This window comes from Macaca fascicularis, chromosome 15 (genome assembly GCF_037993035.2).
Source record: "Macaca fascicularis isolate 582-1 chromosome 15, T2T-MFA8v1.1".
In the NCBI taxonomy this organism is placed as follows: Eukaryota; Metazoa; Chordata; class Mammalia; order Primates; family Cercopithecidae; genus Macaca; species Macaca fascicularis.
In genome coordinates, this window is record NC_088389.1 from 10,308,511 (window position 1) to 10,330,149 (window position 21,639).

Below are 21,639 nucleotides of genomic sequence, written 5' to 3' on the forward strand. Positions count from 1 at the left end.
ATATTTTGAAAGGAGAGTTTAAATGGGTTGGATGACAAGAGAGAGAAAAAGAAGTTTTAAGGATGATGTCAAGGATTTTGGCCTGAGTAACTGGAAGACTAGAGATGCTGTTATTGGGATCGGGAAGACTATGGGAGGAGTGGGTTATAGCAGGGGGAATCAGAAATGTGTTTTCGGCATGCTAAATTTGAGGTCCAAAAAGAGATGTCAAGAAGTGTTGGCCGGACGCGGTGGCTCACGCCTGTAATTCCAGCACTTTAGGTGGCTGAGGTAGGCAGATCACCTGAGGTCAAGAGTTCGAGATCAGCCTGGTAATTATTAAAATCGATCATTGATGTTTACTAATTAATCATATTATTGCTCTTAATACTGCAGGGGGTGTACACCTACCTGTGATGTTGTTCCTAATATCCAGGGACAGAGAACATGATGTTAGTTTTAATATCGCAGTAGGTGTGCACTCACCCTGTGACACTGATCCTAATATCCAAGTGGTAGAGTATGACATGACTCCCAACATAGCAATGAATGGACAGCCACCCGGTGATATTCCTCCTAATATTCATGGAAGAAGCACATGATATTACTCCCAATATCGCAGGGAGGGTACAGCTCTTCTGTGATATGGTTCCTAGTATCCGGATGGGGAGAGGATGATAATAGTTCCAGTATCGCAGGCTGTGTTCACCCGCCCTGTGATATTGTTATGAGTACCCTGGAAGGGATATGACTCCCCATAGAGCAGGAGGCGTACATCCAGCCTGGGATATTGTTCCTATTATCCATGGAGAGGAGAGGATGATATTACTCCCAATATGGTAGGGGGTGTACATCCACCCTGTGATATTCTTCTTAATATTCCAAGGCTGAGAGGTTGATATTACTCCCAGTATCGCAGACACCGTACACCCCCGTGTGATACTCTTCCTGATATCTGGAAGGGGAGAAGATGGTATTAATCCCCATATCGCAGGAGGTGAACACCCACTCTGATATCTTTCCTAGTATGCATGGGGAGAGGGGATAATATTATTCCCAATATTGCAGAAGATGTACACGGCCCCCCATGATATTGCCCTTAATATTCCAAGGCACAGAAGACGATGTTACTCCCAATATCGCAGAAAGTGTCCACCCCCCAGTGATGTTCCCATGATCCAGGAGGGAAGAGGATGATGTGACTTTCAACCCTTGCACCCTGCAATGCTCTCACCCTGCAACACCGACACCAGCTCAACCTGACATGGGAGCAGAGGTGCTGGCTGGGGGTGTTCATTGCTTCTCTTTTCTCCCTTGGCAGACTCAGTAGAGGAAGCTGTGACCGAGCAGCCGCAGGAACAAGGTGGGTTTTGCCAGTGGCTCAGGCTTCCTCTGGTTATGAGTTGGGCCTTGGAGTAACACCGGGGGAGGGGACAGAGCTGAGTACAGTGGGCATTGGATGCGACAGTCACCCCTCTGTGGTGCGGGCTGGGGGCTTGGGGGACGTCGCCTGAGGTGGGCCTGAACCTCCCGTCTACTCTGGCACTGGAGGCTGTGGGGTCCCACACTTCTTCCAATGAACATGCTGACCCCCGCCTGGTCCCCGACCGAGGTGGGGCATCCTTTCCACTGCTGGGGCCCACATGTAGCTGTGGGTTCCTTTTTCATGACCTGGAGAAGCTGCAGCTTGCCCTGTGCTCTGCCTCAGAGATGGGAGGCCACACAGCCCTCAGCGGGTAGCAGAATTCAGAGCCTTAGGTTGCAGGGGCCTCAACTGAGGTCCCTGAAGGGTCTGCTCCTTCCTGAGGGGCTGATTCAGGGAGGCCCTCCCATCTCCCCTCTGCGGCTCTGTCGCTTCCCCTCACACAGGGCCCGCATGTGGACAGCCTGGTGATGTGAATGCACCAAGGGCCCTTGGAAGTTCCCTGGGAATGGGATCCATCCCAGTACATTCGGGATGCAGGCACAAGGTCCCACAGGAGGCCCGGGAAGCCAGTGGGGAAGGGAAGGCTGTTGTATGTTTGCCTCGGGGAGGGGGTGGTTCCACCCTCTGCCAAAGTCTCTGGAGCAAAGGCACGTGGCTCTCCAGCTGCCCCGGAGGCCAGGGTAGTGGCTGGGAGGGGCTGTGGGCCTCTGCCGGGTGGGGGAGATTTCTTAGCTCATCTAGTGTAGTCAAGTCACATTTGCCTCTAAATCATATTTATTTTTTTTTTAATGCCAAGGCTTTACAGATGAATAAGGAGGCAGTTTGTATTGAAAATATTTTTTGCATGTGAGCTTGAAACAGAGGGTCTGTTTAAATCTAGGTTTTTTCCTTCCCAGTAATGCCTCCTTTCATCCCAGGTTTTCCAACAGGAAATGCGCTTGTTTGCTCACCTCTGGGAGGGGGCTTTGGCTAGGAATCCACCAAAGCCAGCAGGCACCAGTGGGTTGCTTGAGCAGGCTGGCCTTTGTTAGGAACCGAGGGCTTCAGGTTTTCAGACCATCCAAGGTGAAGGTGGCCACAGGGGCCTGGAAGCTTTCCCATCCTTCCTGCAGGGATGGTCCGTTTCCCTGCACGGAGCTGGGTACATGGGTACAACACCCCTGTCCTGTGCCGTCGGTGGCTTTACCAATTTTGCATAGCAGCTTTTGAGCTGATCAATAGCTCTGATTGGCTGTTGAGGATTTCATGGATTCCTGTACCCCACCGGGGGGCCCAATATGCTGACAAAAGTTACATTTGTAGTTGTAGTGCTGCATATACATGGGTCCAGTTAGAAGGCTTTGATTCTATCTAAAGGGAAAGGCATCTCTGAGGGATCACTGAGCTGACATAGTCTCCTAAAACCATGCTGTGAGGTGGCGACAAAGCAGGACAGGAGGGTGATTTTGTAGGAGAGTCGGGCCACGGGCCTGCGTGTTCTCTGTGTCCCCGGAGATCGTACGTGCTCCAGACCCTGGGTTTGCATTGCGCATAATTCTCAAGGGCTCATGGCAAGCTGCGCCAGGGACACAGAGGACGGGGATGCGGGGATCCTGCCCCAAGTGGACCAAGGACTCACTGTTGGACTCTAATCTGTCTAGGTGTTTTTGTGACTTGCAGAAATACCTCCACCTTGCCTGGGCCTGGAGCCACAGGAGACCCTGCCGAAGGTGAAGAATGTTCTGGAACAATGCAAGACCTGCCCAGGCTGCCCCCAGGAGCCAGCGTCCTGGGGTCTCTGTGTAGCATCCAGCAACGTGAGCTTGCAGGACCCCGAGGAGCCCTCCTTCTGCTTGGAAGCTGAGGACAACTGGGAGGATCCAGAGGCCATGAGCTCACTGCTGCTGTTCCTGAACACCTCTGGATTCAAGGCCAGCTTCTGTGGCCTGTACAACCTGGCGCTGCCATGGCTGAGCAGCATGTTCAGCAGCTTTAGTGACGAGTAGGAGCTGACTGGGCGCCTGGCACAGGCCTGGGGGCGGCCAAGAAAGGTGGCCTCCTCATGGCCCTGGCCAGGCTCTGCTTCCTCCTGGGGCGGCTGTGCAGCAGGAGGCTCAAGCTGTCCCAGGCCCAGGTGTACTTGGAGGAAACACTGGGGGCCCTGGAGGGCAGCTTCGGGGACCTGTTCCTGGTGGTGGCTGTGTAAGCCAACCTGGCCAGCATTTACTGGAAGCAGAACTGGGAGAAGTGTACACAGGTGGTTCCCAGAGCCATGGCCCTGCCCCTGGGGACGCCTGGCCACATCTGTAGCACCGCGGCGGACGGGGAGCTCCTGTAGCTGGTGCTGCAGTGGGCGGTGGGTGGCCAGAGCCAGCAGGCCTAGGCCCGGGCCTGCTTCCTGCTGGCCAGGCACCACGTGCACCTCAAGCAGCCTGAGGAGGCCCTGCCCTTCCTAGAGCAGCTGTTGTTTTTGCACAGGGACTCGGGAGCCCCAGAAGCTGCGTGGCTCTCAGACTGCTGCCTACTCCTGGCTGACATCTACAGCCGCGAGTGCCTGCCCCACCTGGTGCTGAGCTGTGTCAAGGTGGCCTCATTGAGGACACAGGACTCGCTGGCTGGTTCGCTGAGGAACGTGAACCTGGTGCTCCAGAACGCCCTCCAGCCCCAGAACCTCCCCACCCAGACTTCCCACTACCTCAGGCGAGCGCTGGCCTCCCTAACCCCGGGCACAGGCCAGGCGCTGCGCGGCCTTCTCCAGGCCAGCCTGGCCCAGCCGTACAGCCACCATGGCTACCATGGCCCAGCCATTACCTTCATGACGCAGGCGGTGGAAGCCAGTGCTGTTGCCGGAGTCCGTGCCATCGTGGACCCCCTGGTGGCCCTGGCCTGGCTGCATGTGCTTCATAGGCAGAGCCTGGTGGCCCTGAACATCCTGCAGTCTGTCCAGGATGCAGTGGTGGTCAGCGAGGACCCGGAGGGTGTGATTGCCAACATTGGTGGCCGTGGCTCTGAAGAGGACGGGACAGACGAGGCAGGCAGCCAAGGGCTACTACCACGCACTACCGGTGGCTTGGGACCTGGGCCAGCGGAGGAACCAGGCAGTGTTGCTGGCCAACTTTGGGACCAGCTGGCCCAGCACTACCTCCTGGAGGCTGTACGTCTGTTCTCGAGGCTTCCGTGTGGGGAGTGTGGCCGGGACTTCACCCACATACTCCTGGGCTACCTCTTCACCCGCCAGGGCCCGGCCCAGCAGTGCAAGGGCTACTACGAGTGGGTCCTTCTGGTGGCCGTGGAGATGGACCACGTGGAGAGTGAGTGCCCCAGTTCCTCCTGTGAGCCTTCTGGGGCCACTTGGGTCAGGGCACACCTGGGGTTTGTGATTCGGAAACAAGTGGTGGTTTTTCCACCATCGAAAGCGCTGAGTCATGGCCAGCAGCAGATGTTGGCAAACGCCCTGGAGACAGGCCGTTCCCATGCAGGGCCAGGCCCTCTGTGCCCTACTGAGTCAGGCAGCTCTTCCTGGTGTGCCCAGGGACCATCCTGCCTTGAGCACGGAAAGTCCTGCGTGCTGGGAATCCCTAGACATAACCCTGGGATCAAGGCATGTTGTGCTGAGCTGGGACTTGGGGCCCCTCCATGAGCCAGGTCCTGAACGCCAGTTCTTGTGCCTGTGTTTGCTTGGTATCTCGGCAGCCCTGTGCACCGGTCATCCCACTTCACAGAGGACACAGGGGCGGGTGATTGCCCAAAGCCACAGAACAGTTCACGCAAAAGCAGCTCGTGCTGAGTGTGCCAGGCCCCACCCACAAATGGGGCTTGTGGGGTCCTCGGGAGGGAGGTGCTGAGCGTGGGAATGTGAGCTTCAGGCCAGAGAAGCCACAAAAGGGTGAGTGGCGTGATGGCGGAGCAGAACTTGGCCCCGGGTTAGGGAAGCCTCTTTAGTCTGGGCCCAGAGGGTTGAGAGGATTTAGTCAAGTAATAGGTGTGGATGAGGGGCTGATGGTGTAGCCTGTGTGAAGGCCCAGGGGTGAGAGAGTGGGGGTGAGTCAGCGAGGATGGGTGGGGTGTGAGTGGTGGTGAGTGAGCGGGAGTGTGAGTGGGAGTGTGAGTGGGGATGAGTGTGGTGTGAGTGGGGGTGAGTGAGCGGGAGTGTGAGTGGGGATGAGTGGGGGGTGAGTGGGGGGTGAGTGAGCGGGAGTGTGAGCTGGGGTGAGTGAACAGGGCTTATGCAGGGAGGTGCAGATTTGGGAGGGGGTGGGTTGGGTGCTGGACGGTGAGAAGCTCTTCTGGAGAGCTAAGCAGGGCCTGGGGCCTCAGGCTGTGGCTTGGCCTTTTCCCCAAGAGCACTGGGGAGCCACGGAGTGCTATCGAACAGTCAGTGCAGACCGAGCAGTGAACCGACAGTAGCTGGGCAGGGCTGTCCGAAATCTAGGCCGCAGAGAATAGATGAGGAAGTTGAGTGCAGGGAAATGGCTGAGACAAGGGATACTGTTGAGTCCCCTCTGCCTTGCAGCGCTTTGTCATGGCATAGTGACACCACTCAGAGGTGCCTCTTGTGGCCTGGACCAGAGCTGCAGGGGCTGTGCCCAACTCTGAATCTGCTCATTTCCCAGCACAGGCCTGGCACCCACTCCTGGCCCTAGGAGTGATGAGATTTTGGAAAGGACCGTGTGAAGGGGCCCCGGTCCCACACATCTGCCCAAGGAGGGTTGGGGGGTTCAGACCCAGGCTTCTTCCCCAGGGACATTCTGTGACTGGAAGGAGACCCTCCAGGAACCCAGCGCCCCAGCCCCCACTGCAGCCTCCGGTGGCTCCTGGCACAATAGCCTGTGGCACCTCCTCCTACGAGGCCCTCCCCTGGGTGCTGGGGGATTCAGACTTGGAAATGCAGGCCAGGGAACGGGGATCATGCTTCCCTGTCTCCCCACCCTGCGCTGAACGGTCGGGGAGACCGAGGGCGGGGCTGATACCCCACATGCTTCCTTGGGATCATTTTTGAGTCACTTTCGGTAGTTTGTGTCCTTCTAAGAGTTTGGCTGTTGTGTCTAGATGGTCTGGTTTGTTGGTGTACAATTGTTCGTAGTGTTTTTATGGAATCCTTTTATTTCTGTCAGGTCGGCAATCATGTTTCCTCTTTCATTTCTGATTTTAGAAACTTGGGTTTGTAATTGTTTATTTATTTTTATTAGAGATGGGGTCTCATCATGTTCTCCCAGGGGGGTCTTGAATGCTGGCCTCAGCGATCCTTCCCCCTCGGCCTCACAAAGTGCTGGGATGACAGGCGTGAGCCATGGTGCTCAGTCTCTGATTTTAGTCGTTTGTGCCCCATCTTTGTTTTCTTGGTCAGTCTGGTGAAAGATTTGTCAGTTTTGTTATTATTTTCAAAAAACCCACTTTTGGTTCTGTTGATTATCTCTTTTGTTTTTCCATTCTCTGTATTTTTACTTCCCATTTCCACTCTCACGTTTATTATGTTCTTCCTTTTATTCACTTTGGGTTTAGTTCATTTTCTAGTTTCTCAAGGTGGAAAGTTAGGCTTTTGATTTGAGATTTTTCTTCTTTCTTTAAATGTAGACATTTACAGTTATAAATTTCCCTTTCAGCACTGCCTTAGCTACATCTTGGTGTTTTTGATACACTGTGCTTTTTTTTTTTTTTTTTTTTTTTTTTTTAAAGTTTTGCTCTATTGCCCAGGCTGGGGTGCAGTGGTGCAATCTTGGCTCACTGCAACTTCTACCCAGGTTCAAGTCATTCTCATGCCTCAGCCTCCTGAGTAGCTGGAATTACAGATGTGCACCGCCACACCCGGCTAATTTTTGTATTTTTTTTTTTATAGAGACAGTGTTTCACCATGTTTCCCAGGCTGATCTCAAACTCCTGGACTCAAGCGATCCTCCCGCCTCGGCCTCCCACAGTGCTGGGATGAGAGGTGTGAGCCACCGTGCTGGCCCGGGCTGTGCATTTGTTTGTATTCTTTTCAAATTAATTTTCAGTTTCCCTGATGGTCTCTTCTTTGACTCACTGGTTGTTTAGGAGTGTGTAGTTTTCACATATTTTTGAATTTCCCACGTTTCCTTCACTGTCGATTTCCAGTTTCGTGCCAGTACAGCTGAAGAACACCTCTGCTTTGGTCTCAGTCCTTCTCCCTTCACTGAGGCTCATTTTGTGGCCTGACACATGGTCTGTCATGGGGAATGTCCCATGGGCGCTCAAGAGGACTGTGTATTCAGCTGTTATTGGGGGGCGTGTGTGACAGATGTCCATTCGGCGTACCTGGTTTCCTTTGTTAATCTTCGGAATGTTTCTGACACTAGAAAATCAGAAGCTTTCCACCGTTCCCAGCTCCCTGGCTTTGGGAGAGGCCAGTGAGCCTGTGGGTTTGGAGCCTTGTTGCATGAGAGAAGCATGTGTGGAAATGCCAGGGGCCGGCTTTGAACCCCATTCCCCCAACATGATGCCGTGTGTGGCAGACGTGATGCTTGGCTTTGCTCTCTCAGGGTTCCATCTGCGACAGGGGCTACTTGTGTCCCTGGTCTCATCATCTCAGGCTGAAGGTGGCCCTGGTCCTGGCCAGAGGGGCTTTGTGAAGCAGAAATAGATGGCCTGGTGCAGGGGCCGAGCCTGGCCAGGACCTCGGTCCTGGGAGTTGTAAAGAAGGCCGGCCTGTACCATGAGCATGTGCACCAAGCTGTGCCCATGTCACGGTGTGCTCGGCGCCTGCCCTTGCACAGGTGCATGGCCTGTCTGAGCCCAGGCTCCCTGCCTATGGGGCCCAGGTTCACAGAGGTGTGAAAGAGACAAGCACAGAGCAGGGGCCTCTGAACCCAGCCAGCCTCGCTTCGATGCTGGGAGGCTGACGTCTTCCATTTTGTCTTCTGCCCAGGCCAGCTGCGGGCCGTCCAGCGGCTGTGCTACTTCTACAGCGTCGTCATGCCCAGAGAGACCCAGTGTGTCATCTACCACGAGTTCCAGCTCTCCCTTGCCCGCGAGGTGGCCGACCAGGTGCTGGAGAGGGCAGCTCCTGGAGACCACCAGTCAGCTCTACCTGTCCCTGGGCACCTAGTGGTGAGGACTGGCTTTGCAGTGGTGGGGGTGTGGAGGGGTGCAAGGGGGTTGGGGTGGCAGGGAGGGGGGCACAGGGAAGCTGGCCCAGGGCCTCCTCAGCCCCTTTCCTTTGGATCATTTGGTTCCTTGGCATCAGATGCTTTGAGCTGGTGGGTCTGGGGTCGTCCCAGGGCTGCTGCTGGCTTGTGAGTCCCAGCTTGAGTCTCCCTTGTTGGGTCAAAGGTCATCTCAACCCCAGCAGAGGCAGTACGTGCACTCTGGGCTGTTCTTCCTACTATGGTGGCCTTTGTCATCTGACCTCTGCCTGCCCCGAGTCTTGACTCCTGGCCTTCATCTGTCCCCTTAAATGTGACCACAGCAGCCACCTGTGGCTTCTCTCCCACAGAAGACAGAGCCAATTGTGTCACCTGCTTCCCCGGGGCAGGGTTTCAAGGTCTCACGTCCCATATGTGGCCCACTCAGCTTCCCCCGAGCATGCTGACCTGGTGGGGTAACCATGGCCCTGGCCACCCCACCCACAGGGCCTGGTGACATTGCTGCAGTCACAGCCCCTCAAGTGTTGGACTTACTGAGAGAGCAGGGAAGGGGCCAGATTCCATGGGGACCCGGGAGACTGGCTCCAGTCTTGGCCTCAGGTTCACAGAAGGAAAATGGGCCAGTGTGCTAGAGCCATGCTTCTCAAAGTGTAGTCCCTGGACCAGCAGAGCAGCATCCATGTCACCTAGGAGCCTGTGGCAAGTGGGAGTTCTAGGGCCTGCCCCAGGCCTGTGGAGCCAGAAGCTCTGGGGGCAGGGCCAGCAAGCTATAAGGACAGGCCTCCGGGTGACTGTGATGCCTGAACACCTTGAGAACCATCGGCCTAGATAGCCTCTGAACACTAATCGCTCTTGGAGCGTCTGGAGAAGACACAGGCCTTGTCTGGGAGGCAGGGGAGATGGACTAGCACATTCCTCCTGCCACAGGGCAGCATGATGCCCGATTCCCTCGGAAGGATGTCCTTCATCTTTTCCATGCCGTGTGTGGTCACCCTGGCCCTCCCAGCAGCCTGGGAAGGGCAGAACACTGCACACACAAGAGGGCCGTTCCCAGTCCCCACATTCCAGATTCATCTGTCACCAGACCCACGAGAGGAGGCAGACTGGTTCCAGGAGGATGAGAGCCCTTGTTCTGACACCTGTGTCTGATTCCAGTGATTCCAGGGCCTACAAATCCTCTCTGGACTACACCAAACGAAGTCTGGGAATTTTCATTGACCTCCAGAAGAAAGAGAAGGAGGCACATGCCTGGCTGCAAGCAGGGAAGATCTATTACATCCTGCGACAGAGTGAGCTGGTGGACCTGTACATCCAGGTGAGTGGCAAGGGATGCAGGAGGACCCCTGTGCTGTTCACTCTCTGTCCATCCACCCATCCATTCATCCTTCCATCATCTATTTACCTGTTCATCCTTCCATCCATCCATCCATCATCCATCCATCTGTCCTTTCATCCATCCATCATTCATCCATCCTTTTATCATCCATCTATTCACCCGTCTATCCATCCATTCACCTGTCCATCCACCCATCCATTCATCCTTCCGTCATCTATCTATTTACCTGTTCATCCTTCCATCCATCCATCCACCATCCATCCATCCATTCTTCCATCATCTTCCCATACACCTGTGGGTCCTTCCATTCACCCATCCATCATCCATCCATCCATCATCCATCCTTCCATCCATCCATCCATCATCTATCCATCCATCCCTTCGTCCATCCATCCCTCCATCATCCATCTATCTGTCCATCCATCCATCCATCATCCATCCACCTGTTCATCCTTCCATCCATCCATCATCCATCCATCCATCCATTCTTCCATCATCTTCCCATACACCTGTGGGTCCATCCATCCATCCATCCATCCATCCATCCATCCTTCCATCATCCATCCATTCATCTGTTCGTCTTTCCACCCATCCATCATCCATCCATCATCCATCATCCATCCATCTTTGTATCCATCCATTCACCTGTTCATCCATCCATCCACCCTTCCATCTACCTTTCCATCATCGATCCAACTGTTCATCCTTCTATCCATCCATCCATCCATCCATCCATCATTCATTAATCTATTCACTTCTTCATCCATCCATTCACCTGTTCATCCATCCATTCATCCATCCATCCATCCTTCCATCCTTCCATCCATCCATCCTTTCATCCATCTTTCCATCCATCTTTCCATTATCCATCCATTCAGCTGTTCATCCTTCTATCCATCCAACCATCTTCCATCCATCCATGATCCATCCATTCACCTGTCCATCTATTCATTCATCATTCATCTTTTTATCATCCATCCATTCACCCATGTATCCATCCATTCACTTTTCATCCATCCATCCATCCATCTATTCTTCCATCATCCATGCATTCATCTGTTCATCCTTCCATCAATCCATCTTTCCATTTATCCATCCATCCATTTACCCATCCATCCATTTATCCATCCATGCATCCATCATCCATTCGTGTCCATTCTTCCATCCATCGTTCATCCATCCTTTTATCATCCATCCATTCACCCGTGTATCCATCCATTCACTTTTTCATCTGTACATCCATCCATCCATTCATCCTTCCATCATCTATGCATCCTTCCATCATCCATCCATCCTTCCATCCATCCATCCATCCATTCATCCATTATGAATGCATCTATCATCCATACTTCATCATCCATCCACTTGCCTCCTGTTCATCCTTCCATCCATCCATCTGTCCATTCATCCATATATCCATTCATCCATCATCCATCCCTCCTTCCATCATCCATCCGCTCACCTCCTGTTCATCCTTCCATCCATCCATCATTCATCCATCTATCCATTCATCCATCCATCATTCATCCATCCTTTTATCATCCACCCATTCACCGGTCTATCCATCCATTCATCTGTTCATCCATCCATCCGTCCATTGATCCTTCCATCATCCGTCCATTCACCTGTTCATCCTTCCATCCATCAATCATCCATCCATCCATCATCTATCATCCATCATCCATCCATTTATCCATCCATCCATCATCCATCCATACTTCCATCATCCATCCACCTGTTCATCCTTCCATCCATCCATCCATCCATCCATTCATCCACCCATCCATTCATCCACCCATCCATCATCCATCCACCCATCCATTCACCCATCCATTCATCCATCCATCCATCCATCATCCATCCTTTCACCCATCCATCCATTCACCTGTTCGTCCATTCATCCATCCATCATTTATCCATCTACCCACCAATCTACCTATTAATCCATCCCTCCATACATCTATCTGTCCATTTGTTTATCCATACATTCGTCTATCCACCATCTATCCATCCACATGTACATACATCATCTACCCTCCACCCATCCATACATTATCTACCCACGCATAGATACATACAGACATACACACATCATTCCACCCACCCATCCATCCATCCATCCATCCATCCATCCATCCATCCATCCATCCATCCATCCAAGTATTCATCTATCCACACACCCATCCATCCATCCATCCATCCATCCATCCATCCATCCATCCATCCATCCAAGCATTCATCTATCCACACACCCTTCCATCCATCCATGTGTCTACATCTCCTCATCCATTCATCCATCCATCCATCCACTCATTCCTAAGCCACTGCTGAGCACCTGTTGTGTGCCTTTTCCCTCACTCCAACTGGTTCCCTCACATCCTCCCCCGGTGGCCAGCATCTTCTCCCTGAGGGCAGAGGCGCGGCCCCTCACAGTGCACAGCACCTGCTGGTACACAGCACATGCTCAAATAATGTGACCACTCAATTAACACACAGAAGAACTTGCTCCAAGCGACATGTGGCACATCTCCTTTACAATGAATCTATCATAGTGGCTGTTTTCAGAGGCTTTCCCAAACACAGTGTGATCTGGAACAAATTGTGAAGCCCACGAGCCTGATGAAGCTTTCATTATTGAGCACCTGCTATATACCTCCTTGAGCTGAGGAGAGGGATGAAGAGCTCATGGCCAAGAGGGGACCAGGCCCACCCACACACACTGCTGATGTGGCAGGGATGTGGCAACGCAGAAAGGAGCCAGGGGCTGGGGTCCCAGCAATCTGGGGGCCACGGAGACTGGTTTGAGTGCAGGGGGAGTGGGCTAGGGCTAGCCCTGTTGGTAGGATTCACAGGTGTCGGGCTCCTGGGCTGCAGCTGCTCAGTCACCTCCTGGCACTCAGGAGCATCAGTTCATTGTCCTCATGCCAGTGGTGGGGGCAGCCCTAATGCACAGGGTCTGAAAAATGCTCAAGTGTACCTGTAGTGTGTGAGAGGAAGGAGCCTGGCAAAGGTGCGCGTAGCCACCTCGCTAGGTGTGGGCCTTGAGGGAACTTCTGTCTCCTTTCAGGTGGCACAGAATGTGGCCCTGTACACAGGCGACCCCAACCTGGGGCTGGAGCTGTTTGAGGCAGCTGGAGACATCTTCAATGGGGCCTGGGAGCGGGAGGAAGGCATGTCCTTCTACCGGGTGAGCTGGCCTGTGGGCTGATGTGGGTGGGCCTCAGTGGGGCACCTGGAGGGCTGAGGCACAGGTGCGGCAGGGTAGAGGCCTCCCAAATGGAGGCAGGGCCACCCATGCACATGATTAATTTCCAAGTGGTCTCACCGGGAATGATATTGACCATGCCCCTGCCTGGGACAAACGCTCGGGGCCTGGACTTGACAATGGCTCTACCCTTGTACCTGATGACCTCAAGCAACCATGAGTGGGAAGTCCTGTCCCCATCTTCCAGATGAGGAAACTGAGACTCAGAGAGGCACAGGGACATGCCAAAGGACACACAGCATATCAGTGGGAGACCCAGGTCTGCATGCACCCCGAAGTGGGACGGCTTCTCCTTTCCTCTGAGCTCACGGTGTGGATCAGCCCTGGGCACAGATCAATGTGGTGTTTTTAGAGCAGAGAGGAGTGCTGGCTCCCCCCAGTCAGACCCCCGGTGCCCAGGTGGGAGAGGCTGGTCTGCGGCTATCGGGTGTAGCTGGATGGGCCTCAGGTGACTCTTCAGCCCCCAACTTGGGTGTCTGAACTGTGTGTTATCCCAGAGCACAGAGCTGTGTGGAGGTGCAGGGGTAGCTGGGGTGTGGGAAGCTCCAAGCACATGTTTGAGCTCTGAGGAGGGCGCTGGGCAAGGTGGGTGCTGCGGGAAACCTGACCCCACCTGCCTGTGTTGAGGACCGGGCCCTGCCCCTGGCAGTGACTACGGGCAACCGCAGGGTGGAGCTGCAGCTACAGCTGTGCAACAAGCTGGTGTCACTGCTGGCCACACTGGAGGAGCCCCAGGAGGACTTGGAGTTTGCCTACATGGCCCTAGCACTCAGCATCACTGTGGGTGCGTCCCCTGAGCCCCCGCCCTGCCAGGACCCACACTTTGCCAGAGCCCAGCCTCCAGGTCTGCAGGCCAGGAGCTGAAACAGCTACTGGATTTTCCTGGTCTCCTGTCCAGGCAGGCAGCTCTGCCCAACTGGCTTCCCCGTCCGGCTGTGGGGCACAGCCCGAGGTCTCTCATGCAGTGCAGAGCTCCCTGCCTGACTGAGCTCTGCTTCCTCTGCCTGTTCCCGCTGCTGACCACAAGGGCCGCCCAGTGTGCCCTCTGCCTTCCAGACATCCCAGGCATCTCGTTGGTCCCTGTATGTGTCAGGCTGAGTGGCACATTCCCTTTCTCTTGTGCCCTTCCCACCCTCATCAACCACACGGCTCTCTGGCTGATAAAATCCCAGTTCCCCTTCCAGCAGTCTGCCCCTTAAGGCCGTGCATCCCCTGGTGCTGTGCCAGGGTCATCTGTCCCCCTGCAGAGACAGGGAACCCTAGGCAGGCCACATGCCCCAGCGCCTTGTGCCCCATGGCCCAGTACACAGTAGGTGTGCAGCTGACTCCCCGAGGTAGGGGGCTCTGATCATGACACACCCAGGAGGAGTCGGATGTCACGTCTGTGGGTTGCCTGGAGCCGGGGAGCCCGGGAGCACCTGCACTGCATGGCTTTTGGGCTCCCCTGGTTAAAACCAGTGAGCAAAGGCAGGTGGCTATGTGTAGGCACAGAACTGGGCCATCCAAGTCCGACTTTGCCAAAGCCTCTCAGTAGACAGGGGCAGGCCTTATTAGTTCTGCTTTGCAGATGGAAAAGTGAGTCTGGGAACCTGGAAGGGAATGGCCAGAGCTGCCCAGGTGACCACAGGTGCCTGGAGACAAGCCACGTGTGCTGCCTGGGGGTCTGTATACCTGCTCCTGAGGGGCATGTTCCCTCCCTGCCCCAGAGAGCCACATCCTCACACCTGCCCCTTTGGCCTGCACCCCAGGGGACCGGCCGAACGAGCGTGTGGCCTACCACCGGCTGGCCGCCCTGCACCACCGGCTGGGCCATGGCAAGCTGGGGGAGCACTTCTACCTCAAGGCCGTTTAGCTCTGCAACTCGCCGCTGGAGTTCGACCAGGAGACCCTCTACTACGTGAAGGTGTACCTGGTGCTCGGTGACATCATCTTCTACGACCTGAAGGTGGGTGGGAAGGGGCAGGGCTCGGGGTGTTCCTGGCCCCCTTGGAGTGGGATCTCCATCCGGACCCCAGAGGCCTGGGTTCCAGCCTTCCTTAGGAATGGCCCAGTGGCCTCCCTGGAGCTCTACACCCAGCTGGAGGAGCCGGCAAGGTTAGCAGGTAAAACCCAGCTCCCCAGATGGCCAGGCCCCACCCTCAAGAACTCAGTCTCAGCCAGGGAGGCTGACACATGAGTGGGCAATGGTGGCCTCTGGGTAAAGAAGGGGGATTGTAGTCAGGGGGCCCTCCTGGAGGAGGTGACACCAAAGCTGACTCTTGACAGTCAAGTGTCAAGGTGCATTTAACAAAGAAAACAGGGTCGGGAGAGTGACATTTCAGAGGACGCCATCATCCTCACATTGAATCCACGTTGCAAGATCCAACCCAAATCTTGGCGCCTCCTCTAGGAAGCCTGCCCAGGGTGCCAGCCTGCACTGAGCAATTCCTTCCTGGAGTCCCGAGACACCTTGAATCTTCACATCACCCAGGAAGGGTGGGGTGGGACCAGTATCTTACCATTGAGTTCACAGACAGGGAAACCCCAGCTCAGGGCAGGTGCAGTGGGGCGGGGCCCCAGCCAGCCAGGCTGAGGCCTTGTTAGGTCGGGTGTGTCTCGATGGGAGGTGCTGTGCTCCCTCTGCCCCCAGCCCTGCAGGGGTGGAGAGCTGGGATTGGCAGACTGAGACCTGTGGTGTCTCCACCCATCTGCCCAGCGGGCACCGCCCCTCCTTAGCATCACACCAGCCTCGTGTCAGTGCTCCTTACGGGCTGAGGCGCCAGGGCACTCCAGTCCAGGGGCCGAGATCTTGGGGGCCTTAGAACAACATGAGGAGCTGGGGCAGCCCTAAGACCCTGCCCCGTATACCCCACCGCAGGCCTGGGGCTGCCCGGGAGGCCCCCGCCCAGTACTGGCGACACCTGGTGGTCAGACGTGATTTCTGTGGCCTCCCAAGTCCCAGCCAGATAGGGAGGTGCCAAGTGTCAGGCCCAGGGGGACGCTGTTCACGGCTCAGGGGCACGCCTGGGACCCAGGGGGACGGGCCTCCCAGAAGAGGCCTTTATCTCTCTTGGTCAAGCCTGCCGCCCACTCCGCCTGTCCAGGAGAAAGGAAAGCGCCAAGTAGCACAGCCCTCCTTCCCATGCACAGTCCTCCTTCCCGTGCACAGTCCTCCTTCCCATGCACAGCCCTCCTTCCCATGCACAGCCCTCCTTCCCATGCACAGCCCTCCTTCCCATGCACAGCCCTCCTTCCCGTGCACAGCCCTCCTTCCCGTGCACAGTCCTCCTTCCCGTGCACAGTCCTCCTTCCCATGCACAGCCCTCCTTCCCATGCACAGCCCTGCTTCCCATGCACAGCCCTCCTTCCCATGCACAGTCCTCCTTCCCATGCACAGCCCTCCTTCCCGTGCACAGTCCTTCCCGTGCACAGCCCTGCTTCCCATGCACAGTCCTCCTTCCCATGCACAGTCCTCCTTCCCATGCACAGTCCTCCTTCCCATGCACAGCCCTGCTTCCCATGCACAGCCCTGCTTCCCATGCACAGCCCTCCTTCCCATGCACAGCCCTCCTTCCCGTGCACAGTCCTCCTTCCCATGCACAGCCCTCCTTCCCGTGCACAGTCCTCCTTCCCATGCACAGCCCTCCTTCCCGTGCACAGCCCTCCTTCCCATGCACAGCCCTGCTTCCCATGCACAGCCCTGCTTCCCATGCACAGTCCTCCTTCCCATGCACAGTCCTCCTTCCCATGCACAGTCCTCCTTCCCATGCACAGCCCTCTGGGCCTCATCGTGACTATGCTGTCAGCACAGGCCAGCTTCCCACAGGGAGGCCCCCTTGGAATTCCCCAAGGGCGGTGTCTTTCCAAGGCTACACCCTCCTCCATGTATAGGAGGCTCTGGACCCAGGGCCCAGAGGAGTGGGAGAAGAAGCCGGGCTGGATGGGACCTGGAAGGCTGGCAGAGAAGCAGGGGTAAATGGGCATCTTTGCCAATTGCCTCTAAAATGGGGTCCCCTTTAGTCTACACATGAGAGTGAGCCCTGGAATAGGGTGGATTAGGTGTTTACTGGCTCAGGCTGTCACTCACTACAGGCACATGGAAATGCACACGCAAATGCGCACAGGCACACGCACACACAGGCGCGCACACACAGAAGTGCACACAGAGGCATGCACACAGGCGCACACACAGGGACATGCACGCACAGGAACACAAACACGCACATTCACATGCACAGGCACACGCAGAGACATATGCATTGGCTGGCTCCTTCCTGTTTAGTTGGGAAGCCCCCACCCCTTCAGGAAGCCTTTGCCTTCCACACCTGGCTGAGTCTGGGGCCTCCTGGGCTTCCCTCTGCCACAGCCCGGGCCACCCTGTGTGGTCAGTGTTCACTCCCAGGTCCCTCAGACTGGAAGCAAGGACGTTAGGCTCAACCATGCACCCAGCACAGAGTCCAGTGTTCGGCTGGGCCAGGGGGCATTGGACGAGCGGTGGCGGTGACTCGGGGCCTTCTCACGCCCCTGCTCCGTGTGTGGGGCGGGGCAGTGAGGGAATGGACTGCTGCATCTTGGACTTTGTCATTGGCCCTGGGAGCCATCTTGAGATGGTAAAGAGGGACAGGCCAGGCATGGGTCTTAGAGAGGTCCCTTGGGTGACCGCCATGTGGAGGAGGTGCCTGGGGAGAAGCCGGGTGGGGGATGGGAGGGTCAAGGAGGAGGTCTGGGAGGCGGCATCCCAACCCAGGGATGGTGAGTTTGAGCCAAAGACGCATTGAAAATGGGAGTGGATGTCTGGGGAGTCACACTCCGTCAATATTTCAGGGAACATTGCCAGAGAGGACACCTGTGACATGGTTTTGTACCTGGCCTGGCCCGTGGAGGGCCTGGAAATGGTCAGCATGGACAGGGGCCAGAAGGGAGCCTGGGTCACTCAACGCAGTGGCCCTGCTGTGGCTTGGAGCCACGGGTCCTGCATGGAACTCTCAGAGCAGGCAGGATCTGCCCTGACCTCAGCCCATGGGGAAAGCAGCCACTGCCTGCAGAGAGGGTGGCACTGGGGCAGGAGGCTTGGGGTGAGTGGGGCGTAGGGACAGTCAGGAAGGTTTCCAGGGGTGTCAGGGTCGTCCCCACCTCCTGCAGCTGAGACCACAGCAGTGTCACAGGCTTCGGGGCTTATGGGGTGAGCCAGCATCAGATGGACATGTGGAATGACCTGGACACAGGAACGGCCTCTGGGAAGACGGGCTCCGAGTCCCCCTTTTGCTGACCATGACCTGTCCCCTTCAGGATCCGTTTGATGCAGCCGGGTACTACCAGCTGGCACTGGCAGCCGCCGTGGACCTGGGCAACAAGAAGGTACAGCTGAAGATCTACACGCGGCCGATCACCATCTCCCACAACTTCCTCCTGGACTGCGAGAAGTGGCTCTTCTTCTACCAGAAGGCCAGGACCTTCGCCACAGAGCTCAGCGTCCACAGGGTCAACCTACCTCCTCTGCCACTCTGCGGGTGGGCCCCCTGGTTGGCCTCCAGCCACCCTCGCTGAGGACAGTATCCGAGGGAGTGGGTTTTGTGCAAGGAGGATGATCTCCTGCCTCTCCTGGTGTCTCCCGTAGCTCGTTTTCTGGGTAATGGAAGCATAAAAGCAGGGTTCAAATAGCAATAAATGTTTTTTTTTTTTTGCAAAAACATACCGAAGTCCCCATGGCATCCTTCCCTGTGTGCTTCCTGGGCTGTGTCTAGGGGACAGCTCCTTCCCTGGTGGCAGCCCTCTGATCTTGGGGATGAGAAGGACCGTGAGTCCAACAGACCTGGGCCAGGTCACCATGAGCCTCGGTTTTCTTGGCGGCCAAAGGGGAGATGGTGATTGAAATCTGGGCAGCTCCCTGCTCTCCCTGCTCAGAGTTCTTGCTGTAGATCTCGTGCCGCCCTTGCCTTTAACCTTCAGGCCACTGTGCCCGGATGTGGGGGCTGCTAGTGTCCCTGTTCGCCATTGAAGAAATAGAGGCACAGAGAGGTTAGGAGTCTGGCCCACCGTCACACAGCAGGTAGAGGCGGACACGCAGAGCCCAGTACACTGACCACCACACCACCCTGCCAGCCTGGAGCCAGGAAGGTGTCCCCCATTAGGACCCAAGGTCAGCTCCTGGAGCTCTCTCGTGGTGTCAGGAGAGCCGAAGGCCAGTGAGGGTGGCCCCGGGGATCCCTCACTCAGTGTCCTTTGCTCCCAGACTTGGTTGGGCCGAGCCTGGCCAGTCCCACCTCTGGCCACTGGTCAGCCCTGCGGGAAGGGATATGCAGGGATCTCCGCCTGTGTAGACGCTGCTACCCAGTATTGAAAGCCTTATCTGGGCTGCCCCCCAGCTGTCCCCACCAACCCCCTCCCCTTCCGGCCTCCGGCCATCATTCCAGTCCCAGGAATCCCAGGTTTCCCTTCTTGGAATCTCTTGGCCCCAGGGAATACAGTTCACACAGTCTCTTTGCCAGTTTACGCAAGGAAACTGACGTTCAGAGACTGTGGGTGTCCCACGTGATTCTCACATACACTGCACTCTCCCAGACCCCTCTTTTAAACACTTTAAATGAGGTGATTTTCACATCGCATGCAATTAACTATTTCAACGCAAATAATGTGATGGCATTTGTACATTCACAGTCCTGTGCAACCACCCACGCCATCTAGTTTCAAAATGTATTCCTCTCCCCAGAAGAAACCTCCCATCCTCACTAAGCAGTTACCCCTCCTTGGTATCCCCCAAGCCCCTCGTTTAATGGAAGGGGAAGCTGAGGCCCGGAGAGAGACTTGTCATTGGGCGGAGCTCTGATAATAAGGAATCAGGCACCCATCTGCTGGTTCAATCCTGGCTTGGTTTTCCACCCAGCAGAGGTGACAGAGCCAGGAGGTTCAGGGAGCGCCACAGGTGTCACTGGTTCAGTCCTGGGTTGGTTTTCCACTCAGCAGAGGTGACAGAGCCAGGAGGTTCTGGGACCCCATGCTTGCAGCCAGAGCCCTACCCTAAGCCTCCCCACCAGGGGGCAGCAGAGAGCTTTCCAGAACTGGCCGCGCGGCTGGCGGGAAGCAGCGGTCAGAGCTGCTGACAAACCTCACGTGGACCCCAGATCGCTGTCTCTGTGGGTTGGGCTTGGGAATTGGAGAGGAGGCCGCATGATTGGAAACGTGAAGACAGCACGGCCTGGCTGGAGCAGCCGGAAGCGCCGTCACGTTGACTGAGGACACAGACCTCCTGTCCGCTGGGCCGGGCCTGCAGCCATTCTTCTCGGGGTGGGGCCCGTAGGTCCGGGTTGCTCTTGGTCCCTGACCTGCTTCAGAGTCCGGGAGGCTTTGGACCTCTGCCTCCCCATCTACGCCCACCCTGGCTGGTGCCATGAGGGGCCTGGATCCTGGGATCCTGTTCCTCTTGGGCAGCAGAGTCTGGGGGACCAGAGGAGATGATGGGTCTTCAAGCCCCACATTCAAACCCCAGCCCACCACTGACAGTCTGGGGGTTCGGGATGAGGGAGTTGATGTCTCTGAGCCCCAGTTTTGTCACCACTAAAATGAGGCCGATATAATGGGGCAGAGTGCCAGCCCCCGGGCTAACAGAGGCCTGTTTCCTACTGACAATACCTCTTACTCCTAGGAAGAGCTCCAACCACCACACACTAGGGAACACTCAACCCAGGCCAACTTGTCAGAGGCACGAGAACCAGAGCGACTCCATCTTGAATGGGGGCTGGGTAAAGGGAGGCTGAGACCCGCTGGGCCGCATTCCCAGGAGGCTGGGCATTCTTAGTCACAGGATGAGATAGGAGGTCGGTACAAGATACAGGTCCTAAAGACCTTACTGATAAAGCGGGTTGCAGTAAAGTCAGCCAAAGCCTACCAAACCCAAGATGGCCACGAGAGTGACCTCTGATTTTCCTCACGGCTCATTATGTGCTAATTATAACGAATTAGCTACTACAAGACACTCCCACCAGCACCGCGACAGTTTACAGATGCCATGGCAACATCTGGAGGTTTCCCTACATGGTCTCAGAAGAAGAGAGGGCAGAAACTCTCATTTCTGGGAATTGCCCATCCCTTTCCTAGAACACTCATGAATAGTCCAACCCTTGTTTAGCGTATGATCAAGAAATAACCATGAAAATGGGCAACCAGCGACCTTTGGTGCCTTTCTGCCTATGGAGCAGCCATTCTTTCTTTTCTTTTTTTTTTTTTTTTTAGATGGAGTCTCGCTCTGTTGGCCGAAATGGAATGCAGTGGCGTGATCTTGGCTCACTACAACCTCCACCTCCTGGGTTCAAGCGATTCTCCTGCCTCAGCCTTCCTAGTACCTGGGATTACAGACACCTGCCACCACGCCCAGTTAATCTTTTGTATTTTAGTGGCGACACGGTTTTGCCATGTTGGACCAGGCTGGTCTCGAACTTACCACGTCAGGTGATCCACCTGCCTCGGCATCCCAAAGTTATAGGATTGCAGGAGTGAGCCTCTGCGCCCGGCCAGAGTAGCCATGCTTTTATTCCTTTTCTTTCCTAATAAACTTGCTTTCACTTTATGGAGTCGCCCC

At 55.7% G+C, this 21,639-nt stretch overlaps 1 protein-coding gene across 3 annotated transcripts in view; it reads left to right on the plus strand.

Annotated features, from left to right (window-relative positions):
* LOC135967603 (SH3 domain and tetratricopeptide repeat-containing protein 1-like) overlaps nucleotides 1–18,756 on the plus strand; it is a 44,745-nt gene extending 25,989 nt beyond the window's left edge. The window contains exons 2-9 of one of the 3 annotated variants that reach the window (XM_074016116.1): nucleotides 1,301–1,342; nucleotides 3,065–4,695; nucleotides 8,268–8,449; nucleotides 9,640–9,799; nucleotides 12,888–13,007; nucleotides 13,713–13,869; nucleotides 14,834–15,030; nucleotides 18,354–18,756. In XM_074016116.1, the coding sequence (XP_073872217.1) occupies nucleotides 4,200–4,695; nucleotides 8,268–8,449; nucleotides 9,640–9,642 (681 nt within the window). In that variant the 5' untranslated portion in view covers nucleotides 1,301–1,342; nucleotides 3,065–4,199 and the 3' untranslated portion in view covers nucleotides 9,643–9,799; nucleotides 12,888–13,007; nucleotides 13,713–13,869; nucleotides 14,834–15,030; nucleotides 18,354–18,756. The remainder of the gene's footprint in view (nucleotides 1–1,300; nucleotides 1,343–3,064; nucleotides 4,696–8,267; nucleotides 8,450–9,639; nucleotides 9,800–12,887; nucleotides 13,008–13,712; nucleotides 13,870–14,833; nucleotides 15,031–18,353) is intronic. The other 2 variants (XM_074016115.1, XM_074016117.1) reach the window with 2 other exon arrangements.
* Nucleotides 18,757–21,639: the final 2,883 nt, after the last annotated feature.